At 37.5% G+C, this 20,236-nt stretch overlaps 1 protein-coding gene across 4 annotated transcripts in view; it reads right to left on the bottom strand.

Annotated features, from left to right (window-relative positions):
• SNCA (synuclein alpha) overlaps positions 1-18,595 on the bottom strand; it is a 130,529-nt gene extending 111,934 nt beyond the window's left edge. Inside the window, exons 1-3 of one of the 4 annotated variants that reach the window (XM_061192614.1) lie at positions 18,504-18,595; positions 15,859-16,004; positions 7,358-7,399 (exon numbers count right to left, since the gene is read on the bottom strand). In XM_061192614.1, the coding sequence (XP_061048597.1) occupies positions 7,358-7,399; positions 15,859-15,979 (163 nt within the window). In that variant the 5' untranslated portion in view covers positions 15,980-16,004; positions 18,504-18,595. Of the gene's footprint in view, positions 1-7,357; positions 7,400-15,858; positions 16,005-16,866; positions 16,919-17,121; positions 17,570-18,503 lie in introns of those variants that run through there. The other 3 variants (XM_061192612.1, XM_061192613.1, XM_061192615.1) reach the window with 3 other exon arrangements.
• Between the last annotated feature and the right edge of the window lie 1,641 nt (positions 18,596-20,236).

Raw genomic sequence — 20,236 nt, 5'->3', positions numbered from 1 at the left:
GTGCTTATCTGCTTTCTCAACCACATGGATTCTCCTTCAACTATTAAAATGGAAAGCTGTTACTGTACATAGGCTCCCTTCATACAGCATAGTCTACAACTGTCTGATATCCATTTCTTATAAAAATCACACTTCATAGCATCCCATTTACAGAAGGTCCCTAGAGGGCAGTTTATATATATCTTGGATTGCAACAGAGCAAACGTAAGCTGAATACTTGTTTTTTTTATTTGATGATTAACTTAATTTTTTTTAACATCTTTATTGGAGTATAATTGCTTTACAAGGTTGTGTTAGTTTCTACTGTATAACAAAGTGAATCAGCTATACATATACATATAATCCCCATATCTCCTCCCTCTTGTGTCTCCCTCCCACCCTCCCTATCCCACCCCTCTAGGTGGTCACAAAGCACGGAGCTGATCTCCCTGTGCTATGTGGCTGCTTCTCACTAGCTATCTATTTTACATTTGCTAGTGTATATATGTCAATGCTACTCTCTCCCTTCGTCCTAGCTTACCCTTCTCGCTCCCCGTGTCCTCAAGTCCATTCTCAAGGTCGGCGTCTTTATTTCTGTCCTGCCCCGAGGTTCTTCAGAACCATTTATTCTTTTTAGATTCCATATATATGTGTTAGCATACAGTATTTGTTTTTGTCTTTCTGACTTACTTCACTCTGTATGACAGACTGTAGGTCCCTCCATCTCACTACAAATAACTCAATTTTGTTTCTTTTATGGCTGAGTAATATTCCATTGTATATATGTGCCACATCTTCTTTATCTATTCATCTGTTGATGGACACTTAGGTTGCTTCCATGTCCTGGCTATTGTAAATAGTGCTGTAATGAACAATGTGGTACATGACTCTTTTTGAATTATGGTTTTCTCAGGGTATATGCCCAGTAGTGGGATTGCTGGGTCGCATGGTAGTTCTATTTTTAGTTTTTTAACGAACCTCCATACTGTTCTCCATAGTGGTTGTATCAATTTACATTCCCACCAACAGAGCAAGAGCGTTCCCTCTTCTCCACACGCTCTCCAGCATTTATTGTTTGTAGATTTTTTGATGATGGCCATTCTGACCAGTGTGAGGTGATACCTCACTGTAGTTTTGATTTGCATTTCTCTAATGATTAGTGACGTTGAGCATCCTTTCATGTGTTTGTTGGCTATCTGTATATCTCTTTGGAGAAATGTCTATATAGGTCTTCTGCCCATTTCTGGATAGGGTTATTTGTTTTTTTGATATTGAGCTGCATAAGCTGCTTGTATATTTTGGAGATTAATCCTTTGTCAGTTGCTTCATTTGCAAATATTTTCTCCCATTATGAGGGTTGTCTTTTGGTCTTGTTTATGGTTTCCTTTGCTGTGCAAAAGCTTTTAAGTTTCATTAGGTCCCATTTTTATTTTTGTTTTATTTTCATTTCTCTAGGAGGTGGGTCACAAAGGATCTTGCTGTGATTTATGTCATAGAGTGTTCGGTCTATGTTTTCCCCTAAGAATTTTATAGTGTCTAGCCTTACATTTAGGTCTTTAATCCATTTTGAGTTTATTTTTGTGTATGGTGTTAGGGAGTGTTGTAATTTCCTTCTTTTACATGTAGCTGTCCAGTTTTCCCAGCACCACTTATTGAAGAGGCTGTCTTTTCCCCATTGTATATTCTTGCCTCCTTTATCAAGAATAAGGTGACCATATGTGCGTGGGTTTATCTCTGGGTTTTCTATCTTGTTCCATTGATCTATATTTCTTTTTTTGTGCCAGTACCATACTGTCTTGATTACTGTAGCTTTGTAGTATAGTCAGAAGTCCAGGAGCCTGATTCCTCCAGCTCCGTTTTTCTTTCTCAAGATTGTTTTGGGTATTTGGGGTCTTTTGTGTTTCCATACAAATTGTGAAATTTTTTGTTCTAGTTCTGTGAAAAATGCCACTGGTAGTTTGATAGGGAATGCATTGAATCTGTACATTGCTTTGGGTAGTAAAGTCATTTTCACAATGTTGATTCTTCTAATCCAAGAACATGGTATATGTCTCCATCTGTTTGAATCATTAATTTCTTTCATCAGTGTCTTATAGTTTTCTGCATACAGGTCTTTTGTCTCCTTACGTAGGTTTAATCCTAGGTATTTTGTTCTTTTTGTTGCAATGGTAAATGGGAGTGTTTCCTTAATATCTCTTTCAGATTATTCGTTGTTAGTGTATAGAAATGCAAGAGATTTCTGTGCATTAATTTTGTTTCCTGCTACTTCACCAAATTTATTGATTAGCTCTAGTAGTTTTCTGGTGGCATCTTTAGGATTCTCTATGTATAGTATCATGTCATCTGCAAACAGTGACAGTTTTACTTCTTCTTTTCCAATTTGGATTCCTTTTATTTCCTTTTCTTCTCTGATTGCTGTGGCTAAAACTTCCAAAACTATGTTGAATAATAGTGGTGAGAGTGGGCAACCTTGTCTTGTTCCTGATCTTAGTGGAAACAGTTTCAGTTTTTCACCATTGAGAACAATGTTGGCTGTGGGTTTGTCATATATGCCCCTTATTATGTTGAGGTAAGTTCACTCTATGCCTACTTTCTGGAAAGTTTTTATCATAAATGGGTGTTGAATTTTGTCAAAAGCTTTTTCTTCATCTATTGAGGTTATCATATGCTTTTTATCCTTCAATTTATTAATATGGTGTATCACATTGATTGATTTGTGTATATTGAAGAATCCTTGCATTCCTGGGATAAACCCCACTTGATCATGGTGTATGACCCTTCTAATGTGCTGTTGTATTCTGTTTGCTAGTATTTTGTTGAGGATTTTTGCATCTGTGTTCATCAGTGATATTGGCCTGTAGTTTTCTTTTTTTGTAATATCTTTGTCTGGTTTTGGTATCAGTGTGATGGTGGCCTCGTAGAATGAGTTTGGCAGTGTTCCTCCCTCTGCTATATTTTGGAAGAGTTTGAGATGGACAGATGTTAGCTCTTCTCTACATGTTTGATAGAATTCGCCTGTGAAACCATCTGGTCCTGGGCTATTTCATTGCTTGTGATTAGTCTGTTTATATTTTCTATTTCTTCCTGGTTCAGTCTCAGAAGGTTGTGCTTTTCTAAGAATTTGTCCATTTCTTCCAGGTTGTCCATTTTATTGGCATATAGTTGCTTGTAGTAATCTCTCATGATCCTTTGCATTTCTGCAGTGTCAGTTTTTACTTCTCCTTTTTCATTTCTAATTCTACTGATTTGAGTTTTCTCCCGTTTTTTCTTGATGAGTCTGTCTAATGGTTTATTAATTTTGTTGATCTTCTTAAAGAACCAGCTTTTAGTTTTATTGATCTTTGCTACTGTTTCCTTCATAGCTTTTTCATTTATTTCTGATCTGATCTTTATGATTTCTTTCCTTTTGCTAACTTTGGGGTTTTTTTGTTCTTCTTTCTCTATTTGCTTTAGGTGTAAGGTTAGGTTGTTTATTTGAGATGTTTCTTGTTTCTTAAGGTAGGATTGTATTGCTATAAACTTCCCTCTCAGAACTGCTTCTGCTGCATCCCATAGGTTTTGGGTCATTGTGTTTTCACTGTCATTTGTTTCTAGGTATTTTTTTATTTCCCCTTTGATTTCTCCAGTGGTTTCTTGGTTATTTATAGCGTACTGTTTAGCCTCCGTGTGTTTGTATTTTTTACAGTTTTTTTCCTTTAATTGATATCTAGTCTCATAGCGTTGTGGTCAGAAAAGATATTTGATATGATTTCAATTTTCTTAAATTTACCAAGGCTTGATTTGTGACCCAAGATATGATCTATCCTGGAGAACGTTCCATGAGTGCTTGAGAAGAAACTGTATTCTGCTGTTTTTGGATGGAATGTCCTATAAATATCAATTAAGTCCATCTTGTTTAATGTGTCATTTAAAGCTTGTGTTTCCTTATTTATTTTCATTTTGATCTGTCCATTGGTGAGAGTGGGGTGTTAAAGTCCCCTACTATGATTATGTTACTGTCGATTTCCCCTTTTATGGCTGTTAGCATTTGCCTTATGTATTGAGGTGCTCCTATGTTGGCTGCATAAATATTTACAACTGTTATATCTTCTTCTTCGATTGATCCCTTGATCATTATGTAGTGTCCTTCTTGGTCTCTTGTAATAGTCTTTATTTTAAAGTCTATTTTGTCTGATGTGAGAATTGCTACTCCAGCTTTCTTTTGATTTTGCATGGAATATCTTTTTCCATCCCCTCACTTTCAGTCTGTATGTGTCCCTAGGTCTGAAGTGGGTCTCTTGCAGACAGCATATGTACGTGTCTTGTTTTTGTATCCATTCAGCCAGTCTATGTCTTTTTGTTGGAGCATTTAGTCCATTTACATGTAAGGTAGTTTTCAATATGTATGTTCCTATTACCATTTTCTTATCATTTGGGGTTTGTTATTGTAGGTCTTTTCCTTCTCTTGTGTTTCCTGCCTAGAGAAGTTCCTTTAGCATTTGTTGTAAAGCTGGTTTGGTGGTGATGAATTCTCTTAGCTTTTCCTTGTCCATAAAATATTAATTTCTCCGTTGAATCTGAATGAGATCCTTGCTGGGTAGTCTTGGTTGCAGGTTTTTTTTCCCTTTCATCACTTAAATATGTTCTGCCACTCCCTTCTGGCTTGCAGAGTTTTTGCTGAAACTGTTAACATCAGCTGTTAACCTTATGGGGAGTCCCTTGTATGTTATTTGTTGCTTTTCCCTTGCTGCTTTTAATATTTTTTCTTTGTGTTTAATTTTTGATAGTTTGATTAATATGTGTCTTGGCATGTTTCTCCTTGGATTTATCCTATATGGGACTCTCTGCACTTCCTTGACTTGATTGACTATCTTTTCTCCCATCTTAGGGAAGTTTTCAACTATAATCTCTTCAAATATTGTCTCAGTCCCTTTCTTTTTCTCTTCTTCTTCTAGAACCCCTGTAGTTCAAATGTTGGTGTTTAATGTTGTCCCAGAGGTCTCTGAGACTGTCTTCAATTCTTTTCATTCTTTTCTCTTTATTCTGCTCTGCGGTAGTTATTTCTACTATTTTATCCTCCAGGTCACTTATCCGTTCTTCTGCCACAGTTATTCTGCTATTGATTCTTTGTAGAGAATATTTTATTGCATTTATTGTGTTGTTCATCATTGTTTGGTCTTTAGTTCATCTAGGTCCTCGTTAAACATTTCTTGTATTTTCTCCATTCTATTTCCAAGATTTTGGATCATCTTTACTATCATTACTCTGAATTCTTTTTCAGGTAGACTGCCTATTACCTCTGCATTTGTTTGGTCTGGTGGGTTTTTACTTTGCTCCTTCATCTGCTGCGTATTTCTCTGTCTTCTCATTTTGCTTAACTTACTGTGTTTGGGGTCTCCTTTTCACAGGCTGCAGGTTCATAGTTCCCATTGTTTTTGGTGTCTGCCCCCAGTGGGAAAGATTGGTTCAGTGGCTTATATAGGCTTCCTGGTGGAGGGGACTGGTGCCTGTGTTCCGGTGGGTTAGCCTGGATCTTGTCTTTCTGGTGGGTAGGACCTCATCTGATGGTGTGTTTTGGGGTGTCTGTGAACTTATTATGATTTTAGGCAGCCTCTCTGCTAATGGGTCAGGTTGTGTTCCTGTCTTGCTAGTTGTTTTGCATGGGGTGTCCAGCACTGGAGCTTGCTGGTCACTGAATGGAGCTGGGTCTTAGCACTGAGATGGAGATCTCTGGGAGAGCTCTCACCAATTGATATTACGTGGGGCCAGGAGGTCTCTGGTGGACCAATGTCCTGAACTCGGCTCTCCCACCTCAGAGGCTCAGGCCTGACACCAGGCCGGAGCACCAAGACCCTGTCAGCCACATGGCTCAGAAGAAAAGGGAGGCAAAAAAAAGAAAGAAAGAAAAAAATAAAATAAAATAAAATGAAGTTATTAAAGTAAAATATAAAATAATATTATTAAAATTTTTAAAAAAGTAAAAAAAAAAAAAAAAGAGAGCAACCATACCAATAAACAAATCCACCAATGATAACAAACGCTAAAAACTATACTAAGATAAACATAAAAATCAAAAACTAGTCAGTAGCATACAGCAAACCCCAAGTCTACATTTGCTCCCAAAGTCCACAGCCTCGATTTTGGGAATCCTAACCACAAGGCCACCAGGGAACTCCCTGTTTTAATTTTATACCCTAATTTTTTATCAAAAATATGTATAAAATAGTCATATAAATACTTTTCTCCACTAGCTGCAAAAATGTAGCTCAAGATAGATCCACTATAAAGTGATAGTAAGTAACACCTAGATAATATATACTATTTGTCTTCAGTATTTTATGTATTTATATATATTCATTCACTGAATTCTTTTACAGATGAGGAAACTGAATCACGTAGAGGTTATGAATCTTGCAGAAAAATCACACAGCTAGTAAGGGGTAAGCAGAAATTCAAACTAAAGAGGTCTTGCTCCAGTGTTTATGGCCTTAACCACAATACTGTATTAATATTCCCGTTTGATTTTCCCAATTTCTATTTTATAATTTATCAATAGAAGCATGTTATTTTTCTGAAGCCTTGTTATGTTTACTGTTTTCTGATGATATGAATTATATTTCTGATTATATCTCTTGTTTTACCACACCTGTCAGAAAGCTTGGAGTACGTACAAAATGAAACTCAATCACAGCAAGTCTGTGGGCTTTTAAGGTCGTTAAATTGTGATTTTTCCCTTGATTTTTCTATTTCTATCATTATCCTCCTCCTCTTCCTCATTATCACCACCATAATTTTCATAATATTTGCTATTCATTTATTGTAATCTTCTTACAGACTTATTCAAAATCTTGGTGAAATTAGGCCAAACAGAGATAAATACAATAAGTAATTTACTGATCATCCCAAGGGTGTTTCCTAAAATGTCTTCTGAATCATCAAGGAAATGTTATAATTCGTATATTGTAGTGTCAGAATATTTCATTATACACTACAGAAAACTTTAATTCATTCCTTGAAAATGGCAATCCTTATATGATATTTATGCTATCGGTTTGCCAAGAACACTAAGTTGGTCTGAATACTCAAATCTACACTACTATAAATTAAGCAATTAAACTGGTTAATTCAGTCATCATTCTTGACAGCTACCCACATTGTGCTTTATTTATTTACAACAAATACTTAAACTATTTAAAAATATTTAATAAAGAATCAAGATTTTAAAAAAAGATTAAAAAAAAAAAAGAATCAAGATTAAACAAAGCTGATGTTCCCTAGAATGCTCCTCTATGGGCAGAGTGGTTATTTACAATTACATTCTGAATGATCAGTGCTAGGGTTATACTGCTTACTAGATATTTTCAATATCATCCCTGGATATAAGCTCCACAAAGCTTACCTGTTGTCACACCATGAACCACTCCTTCCTTAGTTTTGGATCCTATAAAAACAAACAAATTGAAACCATAAGTCTCAAAGTCGCCTTTACTGCTAATGAGCTACTTTGAAATACATCTAATGGAAAAACAGTATCTCAATCTTCAGAAGCCCATGTGTTAAGATATCCTCAGGGGGGCAAAAAGTCTAAAACAAAGAAATCCAGCAATCACTACAACAAATAGAAGAAAGCAAAGCTAACAGGATACTTTCCAATTATGATTTTAGCACACAGTGATGACTTTTCAACCCCTCGTGTCCCACTTCACACATCAACTTACAGAGGGGGAAAAAAATGGTGAGATAACACTGGGGCTGGGTGGGAAGGTGATTTTGGATTCAGAACTGCAGAAGTTCTACCAAAATACAATACAAAAGAGAGATTAGGTAACCCATGAAAAATAAACAGATGGGGGAGGGAGAGAAGGAATTCACATTTGTTGAACACCTATTATGTAAAAGGTATTTTACATCTCATTTAAACTTTGTAATACCCATTTCATATCATGCCCATTTTATTCCATATGAAGCAATTACAAATTAAAGTTAAATGATTTGCCTAAAGTCACATAGGTAATAACTGGCTACAACCACATTCAAATTAAGGGCTCTGTGACCCTAAGCCCATATTTTCTACGAAGCCAGGCAAACCTTTAGAAGGAATGCAGTATTTTATCATTCAAGTATGATTAATGCCAGCTTCAAGAAGTGGCAAGATAGGAATTTTCCCCAAATCTTGACCATTACTAAGCTTTTACACAAGTAATTTATTAATATGTGTCATTAAAACTAAGTTTGTGAACAATTTTACTCATAAGCCCTTTAATATTGGATTTTTTAGTGTAATTGATACCAGCTTTTTCATAAAATGTTTTTGAAGAAAATAACAACAAAATGAAGATTCATTTGAAAATTACCCTATAAGTCAAATAAAGTACTTCTATTAGACAGAGAAGAATGTAAGGAAATTAGGACATAAAAACTTGGAAATGATTTAAACCTATATTTGGATATTAAGATAGTCACCAATCTTCAGTTTAAAAATGCACTGACTTATAAACCCTTACTGAGTATACTAGAAATAACTGTAAACACATTTTACAACAGGAAAAAAGTGTAGGAGAGCCTCAGTTCCTTATCAAATAAAAATCCTTACCAATAAAATTAATATATAAGATTAACTAAATAATCTCTAAGAAGCTGGTTCTTAAACTGGAGAGTGCAGCAGAATCAATTAAGTGGAAGCAAGGTTAAAAAATGTTGACTATTGAGTGAGAGTTTCAATATTCAGTAAATATCAGGTACAGATATTTGCATTTTTAATAATCCTCATGATCTAATGCAGGTAATACATGGATCAAATTTGAGAAACACTGGTCTGAGGCAGTTTCTAGTTCCAAATTTATTTAGAAGTATGTATCAATGATATAAATAATATGATGATCAATAATATGATTTAAATAAATACACATGATCATATTGAAATTTTTCATTGAATTTTTTAATAAAAATATATAAATAAGGCATTAAGTATAACTTGCATGCATTACATTTAAACTTACACTGTACAAAACAGTCCAGCTAAGTTTCTACATTTAATAAAGCAATTTAAGTATATTTAAGAACTTTCAATTTGAATGTATTTAAGGACCTCTAATAAATATAGAGCATAAAATGAAATACAGCCTTGTAGTTAAGAAAGTGAGCTCTGGATTCTGATTTTCTGGATTTAAATCTTCACTTCACTACATAATAAACAAATACACATCACACGATCAACATGAAGATCAAAGCAAATAACACATGCATAGGTCTTAAAACAGTGTTTAGTACACAGTACTTAGTAAGTGATAATTGTTATTATTTTTCTTATATAATATTTGTAAAGGGATTTTCAGTTTAAAACACAGGACAAATCACCATATCGTAAACTCATATAAATGAAATTGTGCAGTTGTTAAATATGTTAAAGGTTACAGGATAGTATTTTACATATATGCAATATGAAGTGTGTGTGTGTGTATTTTTCAGGCAATGATCACTTTGCATAGTATTGTGGAATCATAAAATGACTGCACACAAGCTGAGGTGAAGCTATAGAAAGTGATCTTAATAATCAATGAGGAAAATTCTGATTAATCAGTGATAGAAATGACTGTTGTTCCATGACCTTTAAAATTTGGTCAAAACATGAAAAATTCTTCTAGTCATTTAAAAATGTACAGGGAAATTAAAAACTAACTAAAGTAATATTGATTTTGTGTACTGTAATTTAAAACATTGAAAAGTGTTTTATTTCTTTGTAAAAAACTTATGAGTGGTTTAAACAGTGCTTGTCTTCTCCCCATTGTATAACTTTCAATATTGAGCTGAGCATCTTTTCTAGGTCTTAGAAAATTGTCATACTCCTTCATAAGTTTGGGTCAGTTTCCAAAATCTTAGCTTTTGTATTTTTAATGTCATGATATATCTCTGATGGTTTCTTTCATGTGAGGTGTTTATATGGCACCACTTCCTCTGGGACAGCTTCAGCCTACTCATCTCAAACACATTTTCCATTTATGTTGATACCTTCACCTTCGAGAAGTTCCTCTGGCTGCATATCAAGAGTCTCCTGAATGGCAGCAGTATCCACATTCTCACAGTCAGCTATTTCTTCTATAAATACATTTATGTCTGATTCAAATTTTACTTTCAGCATTTTTCACTTCATTTCTTTGCTGACATTCACTTCTTTGGTCAATTTCCTCTTTCAATTATGCATTTTTGTAAAATATCATCTGTGTTTATCATTGGGAGGCAAGGAGGTAACATACCTATGGGCTTTGCTGTCTGTACGAACTGAATAACAGAACAGATCATACAGCCACTGTATGTTACAGAGGACTGATCACAAATAAACTTTGAAAGAAGTCATGTGATTTGGCCATGGATCATAATGAGTTTCTGTTACTTATGTAGTGATTGTGGGCTAAAGAGCTAGGAGCAAAGTTTGTACTTTATGTAATAACTCACAGTTTATGTATTGCAGTGATAGAAATTTGAACTGTATTGTTAGGGACTGGTTTTATTTAACTGACTGTGGTAACTGAAGTTCATGTATACTGGAACTATGCAAAGTGAGAAAAACCTGTATTTAAGAGAATATTTCTTATCACTACCCACCTGCCACTCCTTGAACCCCTTATTTCAAAAAATGACTAGTAAAAAGAAATTTTTAACAGTTGGCCTGTGGTCTTTCCCCTCTACCTCAGTTATAACTGATAATTTGATCTTTGGCTAAATCATGGAAAGTATCCTGAATTAAAGATATGTGAAAGTCTTGATGAGGTTGCTTTGCACAAACCAATCACCTTTTTTGCTGTCATAATTATTCATTAGTATATGTTATTGATGATTAACCTTTAATTGATGAGTAATCTGTAATTGAAAAGATATAGCTACAAAATAGGTGCCAAGTGGCTATGTGACTAGTAACATGGATAGATAGATAGATAGATAGATAGATAGATAGATAGATAGATAGATAGATAGGTAGGTAGATCTCATAATAGATATAGCTGAAGGGACACTAGATCTGATGGCTTCCCTGAGCTGAGGTGGCCCACACCCATTCCCCTCTTGTCTGTCAGGACTTCACAAAGCTACAGAGTGGAGAAGGTCAGAAGTAATGCCTAATCTTTGCAAGGACTCCGTTATGCTATTGTGCATGTTATGTTGACTATCTGAATATGGTGGAGGTGAAGCATATTGTGACTTGGGAGTTTGATATCAATCCACAGTCTTGACAACTGCTACTTACTGAGCAGAATGTCATTGGAAGGGTTTTGAAGATCATTTTCTTGCCTTTACTGTTGCAATACTTGACATTATATAGAAAGAACTACTTCTTTTTTTTTTGCTTTTGAATTTGACTCTCAATTTATAATTTCTAAGCTATTTGATTGAGAAATTTTTTGTCCATTAAATTGAAATAGGTTGATTGAAAATTTATGCACAAAGATATCACAAAAGGAGAAAAAATATCACAAAAATAACACTGATTCTTATGGTGATTCTTCAATTAGTTAAAAGATAGTTGTCAAAAATATAATATTGTAAAAATGAGGTTACTTTTCTCATGAGGCTTAAGAAAACCGTGTGCCAAACTTCTTCAGGCAAAAGTGAAATTAGAAAATTTTCCTTAGGCATTTCTAATCTTTCAAGCTAGTTATTGATAATAGTTCTTGTAATGAAGGATGCAATGATAGAAAGAAAACATATTGACAAAGTAATTATTCTGTTAGAGAGTTTATTTGACAGTAATAACCATGGCTCCTATATATAAAAGTGTGCTTTACAAAAATTCTCAATGAAATATTATCAAACCCAACAATGTATAAAACGAATTATATACCACAGTCAAGTGGGATGTATCATAGGTATGAAAGGCTGGTTCAGCGTTTGAAAGTCAATTAAGTAATTCATCACATCAGCAGGCTCAAAAAGACAAATCACATGATCATATTAATAGATGCAGAAAGAGCATTTGACAAAATCCAACACTTATTTGTGATAAAAAAAACTCCAGTAAACTAGAAATAGTGGGGAACTTTCTCAACTTGATAAAGAATATCTACCAAAAAATCTACAGTTAACATCGTATTTCATGGTGAGACACTAGAAGCTTTCCTACTAAGACCAAGAACAAAGCAAGAATATCCCCTTTCACCACTTCTTTCAACATCGTACAAGAAGCCCTAGCTAATGCAATAAAACAAGGAAATATAAGGTATCAGATTGGGAAAGAAAAAATAAAACTGCCAAGAATCAACAAAAAAATCTCCTGGAGCTAATACGTTACTACAGAAAGGTTGCAGGATACAAGGTTAAAAAGTCAATCACCTTCCTATCTACCAGTAACGAACAAGTAGAATTTGAAATTAAAAACACAATACCATTTAACATTAGCACCAAAAAAAATAAAATGTCTGCATATAAATTTAACAGAATATATACAAGATCTATATGAGAAAAACTACAACGCTCTGATAACAAAATCAAAGAACTATATAAATGGAGAGCTAGCTATTCCATGTTCATGGATAAAAGATGCAATATTATCAAGATGTCAGCTCTTCCCAACTTGATTTATAGTTCAATGTAATCTTAATCAAAATCCCAGCAAGTTACTTTGTGAATGTTGACAAACTGATTCTAAAGTTTGTGTGGAGAGGCAAAAGGCCAAAAATAGCCAAAATGGTACTGAAGAACAAAATTAGAGAACTGACACTACCAAACTTCAAGACTTACTATAAAGCTACAGTAATCAAGACAATGTGATATTGGTAAAAGAATAAACAAATAGATCAAGGGAGCAGAAAAGAGAGCCCAGAAATACACCAACATAAATATAATCAATGGTGTTTTGACAAAGGAAAAAAGGCAATAAAATGGAGCAAAGACAGTCTTTTAAACAAACGGTGCTAGAACAACTGGACATCTACATGCAAAAAATAATTTTATACACCAACTTTACACCCTTCACAAACAAAAAACCCAGTATAGATCACAGCCTTAAATGTAAAATGTGAAACTATAAAACTCCTAGAAGATCACATAGGAAAAAATCTACATAACCTTGAGTATGGCAATGACATTTTAGCTATAACACCAAAGACACGTTTCATGAAATAAATCATTAATAAGCTGGAACTCATTTAAATTAAAAACTTCTGTTAAAGACAATGTCAAGAGAATGAGAAAACAATCTACAGACAGGAAAATATTCATGAAAGATACATCCGAAAAAGAACTGTTATCCAAAATAGACAAAGAACTCTTAAAGATCAACAAGAAAGCAAATAACCTGATTAAAAAATGGGCCAAAGATCTTAACAGACACCTCATCAAACAAGATGTGCAGGTGGCAGAGAAGCATTTGAAAAGATGCTCCACATCCTATGTCATCAGGGAAATGCAAATTAAAATAACAATGAGATGCCACTACTAGTGGCCACTAGTCACGTATTAGCATGGCCAAAATCCAGAACACCGACAACATCAAATATTGCTAGGCAAGAAGAGCAACAGGAACTGTCATTAATTGCTGGTGGGAATGCAAAACGGTGCAGCCCCTGCAGAAGACAGTTTGATGGTTTCTTTAAAAACTAAACATATTTTTACCATATGACCCAGCAACTGTGCTCCTTGGTATTTACCCAAAGGAGCTGAAAACTTATGTCCACACAAAAACCTGCACAGCAGATTTATTCATAACTGCCAAAACTTGGAAGCAACTAGATGTCCTTCAGAAGGTGAATGGATAGACAAACTGTGATACATTGAGACAATAGAATATTATTTGGCACTAAAAAGAAATGAGCCATTAAAAGACATGGAAGAACTTTAAATGCATACTATTAAGTGAAAGAAGCCAATCTGAACAGACTACATAATATATGATTCCAATGATATGACATTTTGGAAAAGGCAAAACTATGGAAAGAAAAAGATCAGTGGTTGCCTGGGGCTGAGGGACACTGAAAATATTCTATAAGATATTATAATGATGAATACATATCATGATACATTTGTCCAAACTCATAGAATATACTATACCAAGAGCAAACCCGAATGGAAACTATGGACTTCAGATGATTATGATGTGTCAGTGTAGGTCCATCAGTTGTAATAAATGTACCATCTAGTGAAGGATGTTGGTAATGGGAGAGGCTATGAATGTATGGGGGGAGGGGGTACATGGGAAACCTCTGTACCTTCTTCTCAATTTCTCTGTTAACTTAAAAACTGCTATAAAAAATAGTCTTTAATTTTTTAAAAGTATGTGTTATTATTCATATGTTCTGCTTTATTATGACATTCTCGCAAAAACTCTGCAAGGATAAACAAATTAAAACTTCATATAATAATCTCAGAACAAATAACAGAATTAATCTCTAAAAAGTAAAATACTTTTATTTGCCCAAACTCATAGTTGACAATGACAACAAATACAACGCTTTCCAGATGATAATCCTGCTTATTACCTGGAAAACTGCAATGTATTAATTTAATATTCAGTATTTTCTGGGCTCCTTAAAAATGAATAAAGTGGATATTATCATACTAAAAAAATCTTTAAAGTTAGTAAGTTATAAAGTAACTGAAATCAAAGAATAGTTGCAGGCATGCACTTGCACAACTTGGAAAACTGAGGACAAATACAAAGATGTTGATTATCTGCATGTCACTGATTCAGTGTCCCAAATTCCATCTAAAAAGATATAATCCACACTTCACAAAAAAACTTGAAGTTAACTCATCAATTTTTTCCCTCTTGTGACATCTTTTAATCCAATGAAAATATGTTTTAAGGTAAAGAGTAATTTAACTAGAGATTTGTGATAAGATTAAGCCAACATAAAAAGAGTCTATGAACAGTGAGAAAAAAATATGAGAAGGATTCATAAAAATCGTTCCAAGTATAACTTTTCTCCAGCCCATCGATGTTGGAGAGATGGTGTAGCTTTCTTTCACCCCACAGACACAGGCAGAGTATTCTAAATATGTTCATCCTCCACTTTATTGCTCATCCTTTGGCTACCATTGCTACAGCTGCTGCCAGAGAATGTGGAAGAGCTCAGAGGAGAAAGAGGAGAGGCAGAATGGTCAGTGGGTAAGTGTATGTGTGTGCATGTGTCTATTCCTATGGATTAGTGTGTGCCTACTTCTTCCCCAAAGAGTTTGAGGTGATTTGTAAAATAACACCCAACCTAACACAGTTCATGAGAGTCAGGGTCTGTAAGAATACTCCAAGGTGGGAATTTATAAACAAGTAGAAATAATAAGCATCAATCTCATCATTTATTGTGTGTATCGCTTGATAAATGAAATATATAAATGTCTCGGAGATATCACCAGCCTTCAAGCACTTTCTTGAACTTAGTCCCCAGCTTACCAAGTGGTAGCAAGAAGTAACTCCACCAAAGACGTTTTTGTCCTTTCCTTTTTAGGGCCACAGGTCTCTCTTTACATATCTCAAGGTCATATCAAAGTCTTATTTTTAAATTAGAATACACTAAAATTAGCATATATTATACATGATGATAAAAGAAATCAAAAGCCCATGTATGAGTTTGATTCTTAAAATAGTCTCGATTATTTTTTAAGACTGAGTTTTAAAAACTGTCCTCGGAGCTATAGTTACTTATGCATAGAAACATTCATTTTAAAAAAGAAACCAAGTCCTAAGTATTATTGCAAAATTAAATAATCTGGAGAAACAAAATAGCCCCACTTTTTACTGTAGCCCAAACATACACACACATTCACCTACCTACACATACCTCTGATTCAGTTCATCATTTTGACAAGTGAAGATGCAAAACTGAATCAAGTGGGAAATACCAGCATTTAAAACATCAGTCATCCTAACGCATCAGTCATAAATAAATAACGAAGTGACACTTGGGTCTTACCTACCTACGTAGAGAACACCCTCTTTTGTCTTTTCCGCTGCTTCTGCTACACCCTGCTTGGTTTTTTCAGCAGCGGCCACGACTCCCTCCTTGGCCTTTGAAAGTCCTTTCATGAATACATCCATGGCTAATGAATTCCTTTACACCGCACTGGAGAACACAAAATACACTTTGAGAACTTCTGGGTAAAACAAAACGAAATTAGAACCACCCAAGGTAAAAACCACTGAAAGATCAGTAGACTCCCCAGAAGTGTGGGATTCTTTTAAGTGTACCTCCATTTCCACCATCGGACAAAGCAGCCTTTTTTTTTTTTTTTTAGCTTTTGCATTAAAAATGTAGCATCTCCCATCCATCTTGGCTGGTAAAAAGTCTAGCCGCCTAAACATGGATTAGGATGAATCATCTGAGCTGTTCTTACAGCCTTTCCGAAGTGGAATTACATGAAAAGATTGACCCCTCTTTTAACTTCCCAGGGTCCAAATGGTAACAGTATAACTTAGAAGTACGTTTAGAAGACAGGTCACAGGAAAAGCAAAGGGAGCTGGAGGCACGAGGTCAGGGACTCTTAAAATAAATTCCCGAAGGCGGCTAACAGGTCAAACGTGAAGGGGGCAAGGGAGGGAACTCCTTATTCTGGGTGTGGCTGAACCTAAGCCCCCCCCCACCCCCGCACTCGCCCTAATCCACCCCACCACGCACCCTGCCCTCGGCCATCTGCCCTGCGCACGCAGGCGCGCGTTCACACCCGCGGGCAGTCTCGGGATGCGCGCCAGCTCCCCGAGGGGGCGTCCTCCGCGCGCTGAACCCGCCGGCCACCCCTCGCCCGCACCTGTTAACCCCTTACCACCTGCTGGCTTGCCCTCTTTGCTCTTCCGTTTAATGATTTGCCAAACACAGCTTGTTTACTTAACAGAGAGAACGGATTGCGGGATTTAAGGAAAGCGGAAAATAAAAGTTGAATACTCATACTCCATCGAGCATCCTCGCCTTTCCCAAAGAAACAGCTTACCCCTGAGAATCCGGACCTCTCAGCCTTTGAGGACGAGAAGCGGGGAGTACCGGAAGCAGAAGGCAAGCCAGGTGAATTTACTTTCCGCAAGCTCACCGTTAGGGGTAAGAACCCACCTCCGCGAGAGACTCGACTACGGCGAGTCCTCACTGCAGCAGCACCAACCCCGCCTCCCGGGCGTTCGCAATGACTCTTCTCCCACCAGGTTTTCTCCACGATTTCCCAAGCTGCCCGTTGAGATCCACAGGTACTTACCTGATTCCCTCGGCTCCTCAGAACTCGGATTCTTCCCCCACCCGCACTTTTAAAAAATGTAAAACAATTCCCAAATATTATTTAAGTGGGAAGAGGGAGGATGCAGAGCGCACAGGAAGGGTGGAGGTGGCACCAGAAGAGGGGTGGTCCCCAGAAGAGGCGGCTGTCAGCATAACCGTGCGAGGAGAGGCTGGGGGCGTGGGACGCCAGCCCGCAAACCCGGCGTCGAATTGCCACTCCCCGTCCCCCGCACGGGAGGATTCGGGAGAAGAAGACAGGAGGTCGCAAGGGAAGGCAGGGGAAAGAGCGCCAAGGACGCTAAAGGCAGGGCTCGGTCCCCGGCTCAGCTCGAAGGCCGGCACACAGCTCACCCCGCGTGGCCGCGCTCGCTCGCTCGCTCGCCCCCTCTCTTTCTCCTCCTCGCGGTCCTTCCTTCTCCTCCCCCTCGTCCTCCTCCTCCTTCTCCGGCGCTCGCCGCCCCCGCAGCTGATTTGTCAGCTCCTCGCCCCGCCCCTCTCCCGGCGCTCGCCGCTTTCCGCGCCGCGTGCTCTTCGCTCCGCTTCTCGGCTGGGGACGGGGGGTGGAGGAGGGCGGTCCCTCCAACTCCAGCAGCCCGCCAGGTCCTGGGAGACGGGAAGGTGGGGCCTTCTGGGGCTCACTGCAAGTCCGGGGTCACGGGCGCTCTTGCGGAGATTCGGAGCGGTTAGGCTTGGACTGATGTCTCTCCCTCTTTCCCAGCCGACCCCCCCTCCTTCCCCGTCTCCGCCTTTCCCTCTGGCTCCTCACGGGGACCCCCACGTCAGAACCAGCCTGGGGAAGTGGAAGTCTGGGGGATCGACCCCCAAAGATAGAGCCAGCCTCTCGGGGAGCTGCGGAAGGAGACAGGCAGCTTAGGCAGGGTGCTCCCACCGGCCCTGCCAAGAGCACGTTTCCCGCGGGTCGCTGAAATCTGATGAATGGTCGTAGGACACAGCGTTAACGATGCTTTTGTTTAAAGAGCCTCCAGATGTACGCTTGCTCTTAACCTCTCATGAGCCCGAAATGGTCTCGCGGGTGGAGAGAAGACTAGTAAAGAAGAGTTACAGGTTGAAGAGGCAGGAGGAGGCTCGTCAAATCCTCTTCCCGCCCCACTCTCACCATTTTCTTTTCCACCAACCAGCGGCTGCCAGACGCTGCTTTTCCCATCAGGGGAACAAGGAAGGAATAGTCCCCAGCCGTCGAAACCAAGCGGCTGTAAGGCTTTTCGTTCTCAGAATGGAATTTACTTTCCAGATTCAAGGGCCTGGCTGGAAGGGACAAAGCCAGCGTGACTGAGTCTCCTGACCCAGCAGATCCAATTTCTCCCGCCCCTTCTGCAAAGGGAGATGCTACACACCACTCACCTTTCCGATTTCTGATTCCCGTTGTCCTCGGTGCTGACACGCTACCGCATCCCACACACAGACACACAGGCAGACACTCGCACGGGTTTCAAGACAATTTTTGCATTGCTTAACACAGTTTCACCTTTCAGAGCTGGAGGGAAAACAGCTGTTCTGGATCACACCGGAACGGAGACCCAAGCGCCTCCCCGTAACAGATCTGCCTCTGCTTTCTTTGCCTGGAATGGGAGGGTGCTTTTAGGACTCGAAGGGGAAAAGAAGTCTTTGCTGTATGTTTTTTTGTTTGTGTTGTGTTTATTTTTTGTAGGAAAAAAAAAAAGCTTTCTCTGATCCTTGCACTCACATTCTGAAATGTGAGTAAAAAGGAATTTAAATCTACAAAACAACCATTTGAAACCAAAAGAGACTGGAAGCAAGTGTATTTGTTGCTTAAACAACTCCTTGCACTATCGGTGGGCCCATTTGAAAAGTAGCCTTTCCAAAACGCTCATATTTTGTTTCCTTGGGATCAGAGAAAGTAGGTTAAACTTGGGAGTTGGTTTGCTTTCTGGCTTTGAGAGCTGGAACAAGTTATGTCCTTCTTCTGTTCAGTTTTCTCTTGTGAAGGGCGATGAACCAAAATGATCCCTCTTTTTTCAACTTTTTATTACGGGAAATGTTCAAACATAGACAAAAGTAGAGAGAATAAAGAACTCTCAGTGGAATATCACCCAACTTCCACTATTTTCCAATGCACGATTCATCTATATTCTCATCCACTCCCCATTTTTACCACTACTGCCTTCCATTTTTCTTTACTAAATCCCCAAAATTGCATATATCTTTTCATCTGTAAGCAATTAAGCATGCATCTATAAAATATAAGAACTATTTTTAAATAAACACAGTAATGTTTCAATGGGCTTTTTTAAAATATAAGTAAAATTTACATGCAGTCATATGCTCATCTCTTTAGTGTTCCTTTAAATCAGTTTTGAAAAATATATGCATTAGTGTTATCCTCACCATTGTGAAGAAATAAAATATTTTCGTCCCCCAGAAAGTTCCCTCATGCCCCTTTTAGTTGTACATATTCTAGAATTTCATAAAAATAAGACCATACATTATGAACATTTTTTTTTGTATGTCTCTGGCTCCTTTCACTCAGCCTAATACCTGTGAAGTTCATTCATGTTGTTGCGTGAATCAATAATGTTTCTCTTTATTGCTTCCAAATGTTTCTTTTTATTACTGCCAATAATAAATGTTTTCCATTGTGACCCATCACAACTAGTTATTTAATATAAATATTTGATGAATATTTCATATTCAATTATATGACATATTTATAGGTTAACAGGGACCTCCTTGAGAAGTCAAAGGGGTGAATAAAGTGACAGATATTTTAGGCCCTGTGCAGACCAATGAGAGCATTATTTTCAAGCGGTTGTTACATTTTTGTGCTTCTTATAGGTATGATTCCACACCTTTATATGATACATTATGCTTGGCAAAGGACTAATGTATGATCATTTAATCATAACAAGTAAGTTAAGTTTTATTATGTATCTTTTGTAGACAGGGAATCTGAAGCTCAAAGAATTTTGGTAAAACGCAGAAATTGCATAGCTCTTAAGTGGCAAAGCTGAGATAATCCAGCAGGAACTGTTCCAAAAGGCACAACTGTCTCCTGAATTGGCAGTAATCCCTGGAACCTTGCAGATTGGACATGGCATAGGGTGGGAGGTAAAAAG

This window comes from Eubalaena glacialis, chromosome 5, assembly GCF_028564815.1.
Source record: "Eubalaena glacialis isolate mEubGla1 chromosome 5, mEubGla1.1.hap2.+ XY, whole genome shotgun sequence".
NCBI classification, from domain to species: Eukaryota; Metazoa; Chordata; class Mammalia; order Artiodactyla; family Balaenidae; genus Eubalaena; species Eubalaena glacialis.
This window is presented reverse-complemented; position numbering and strand designations above follow the sequence as displayed.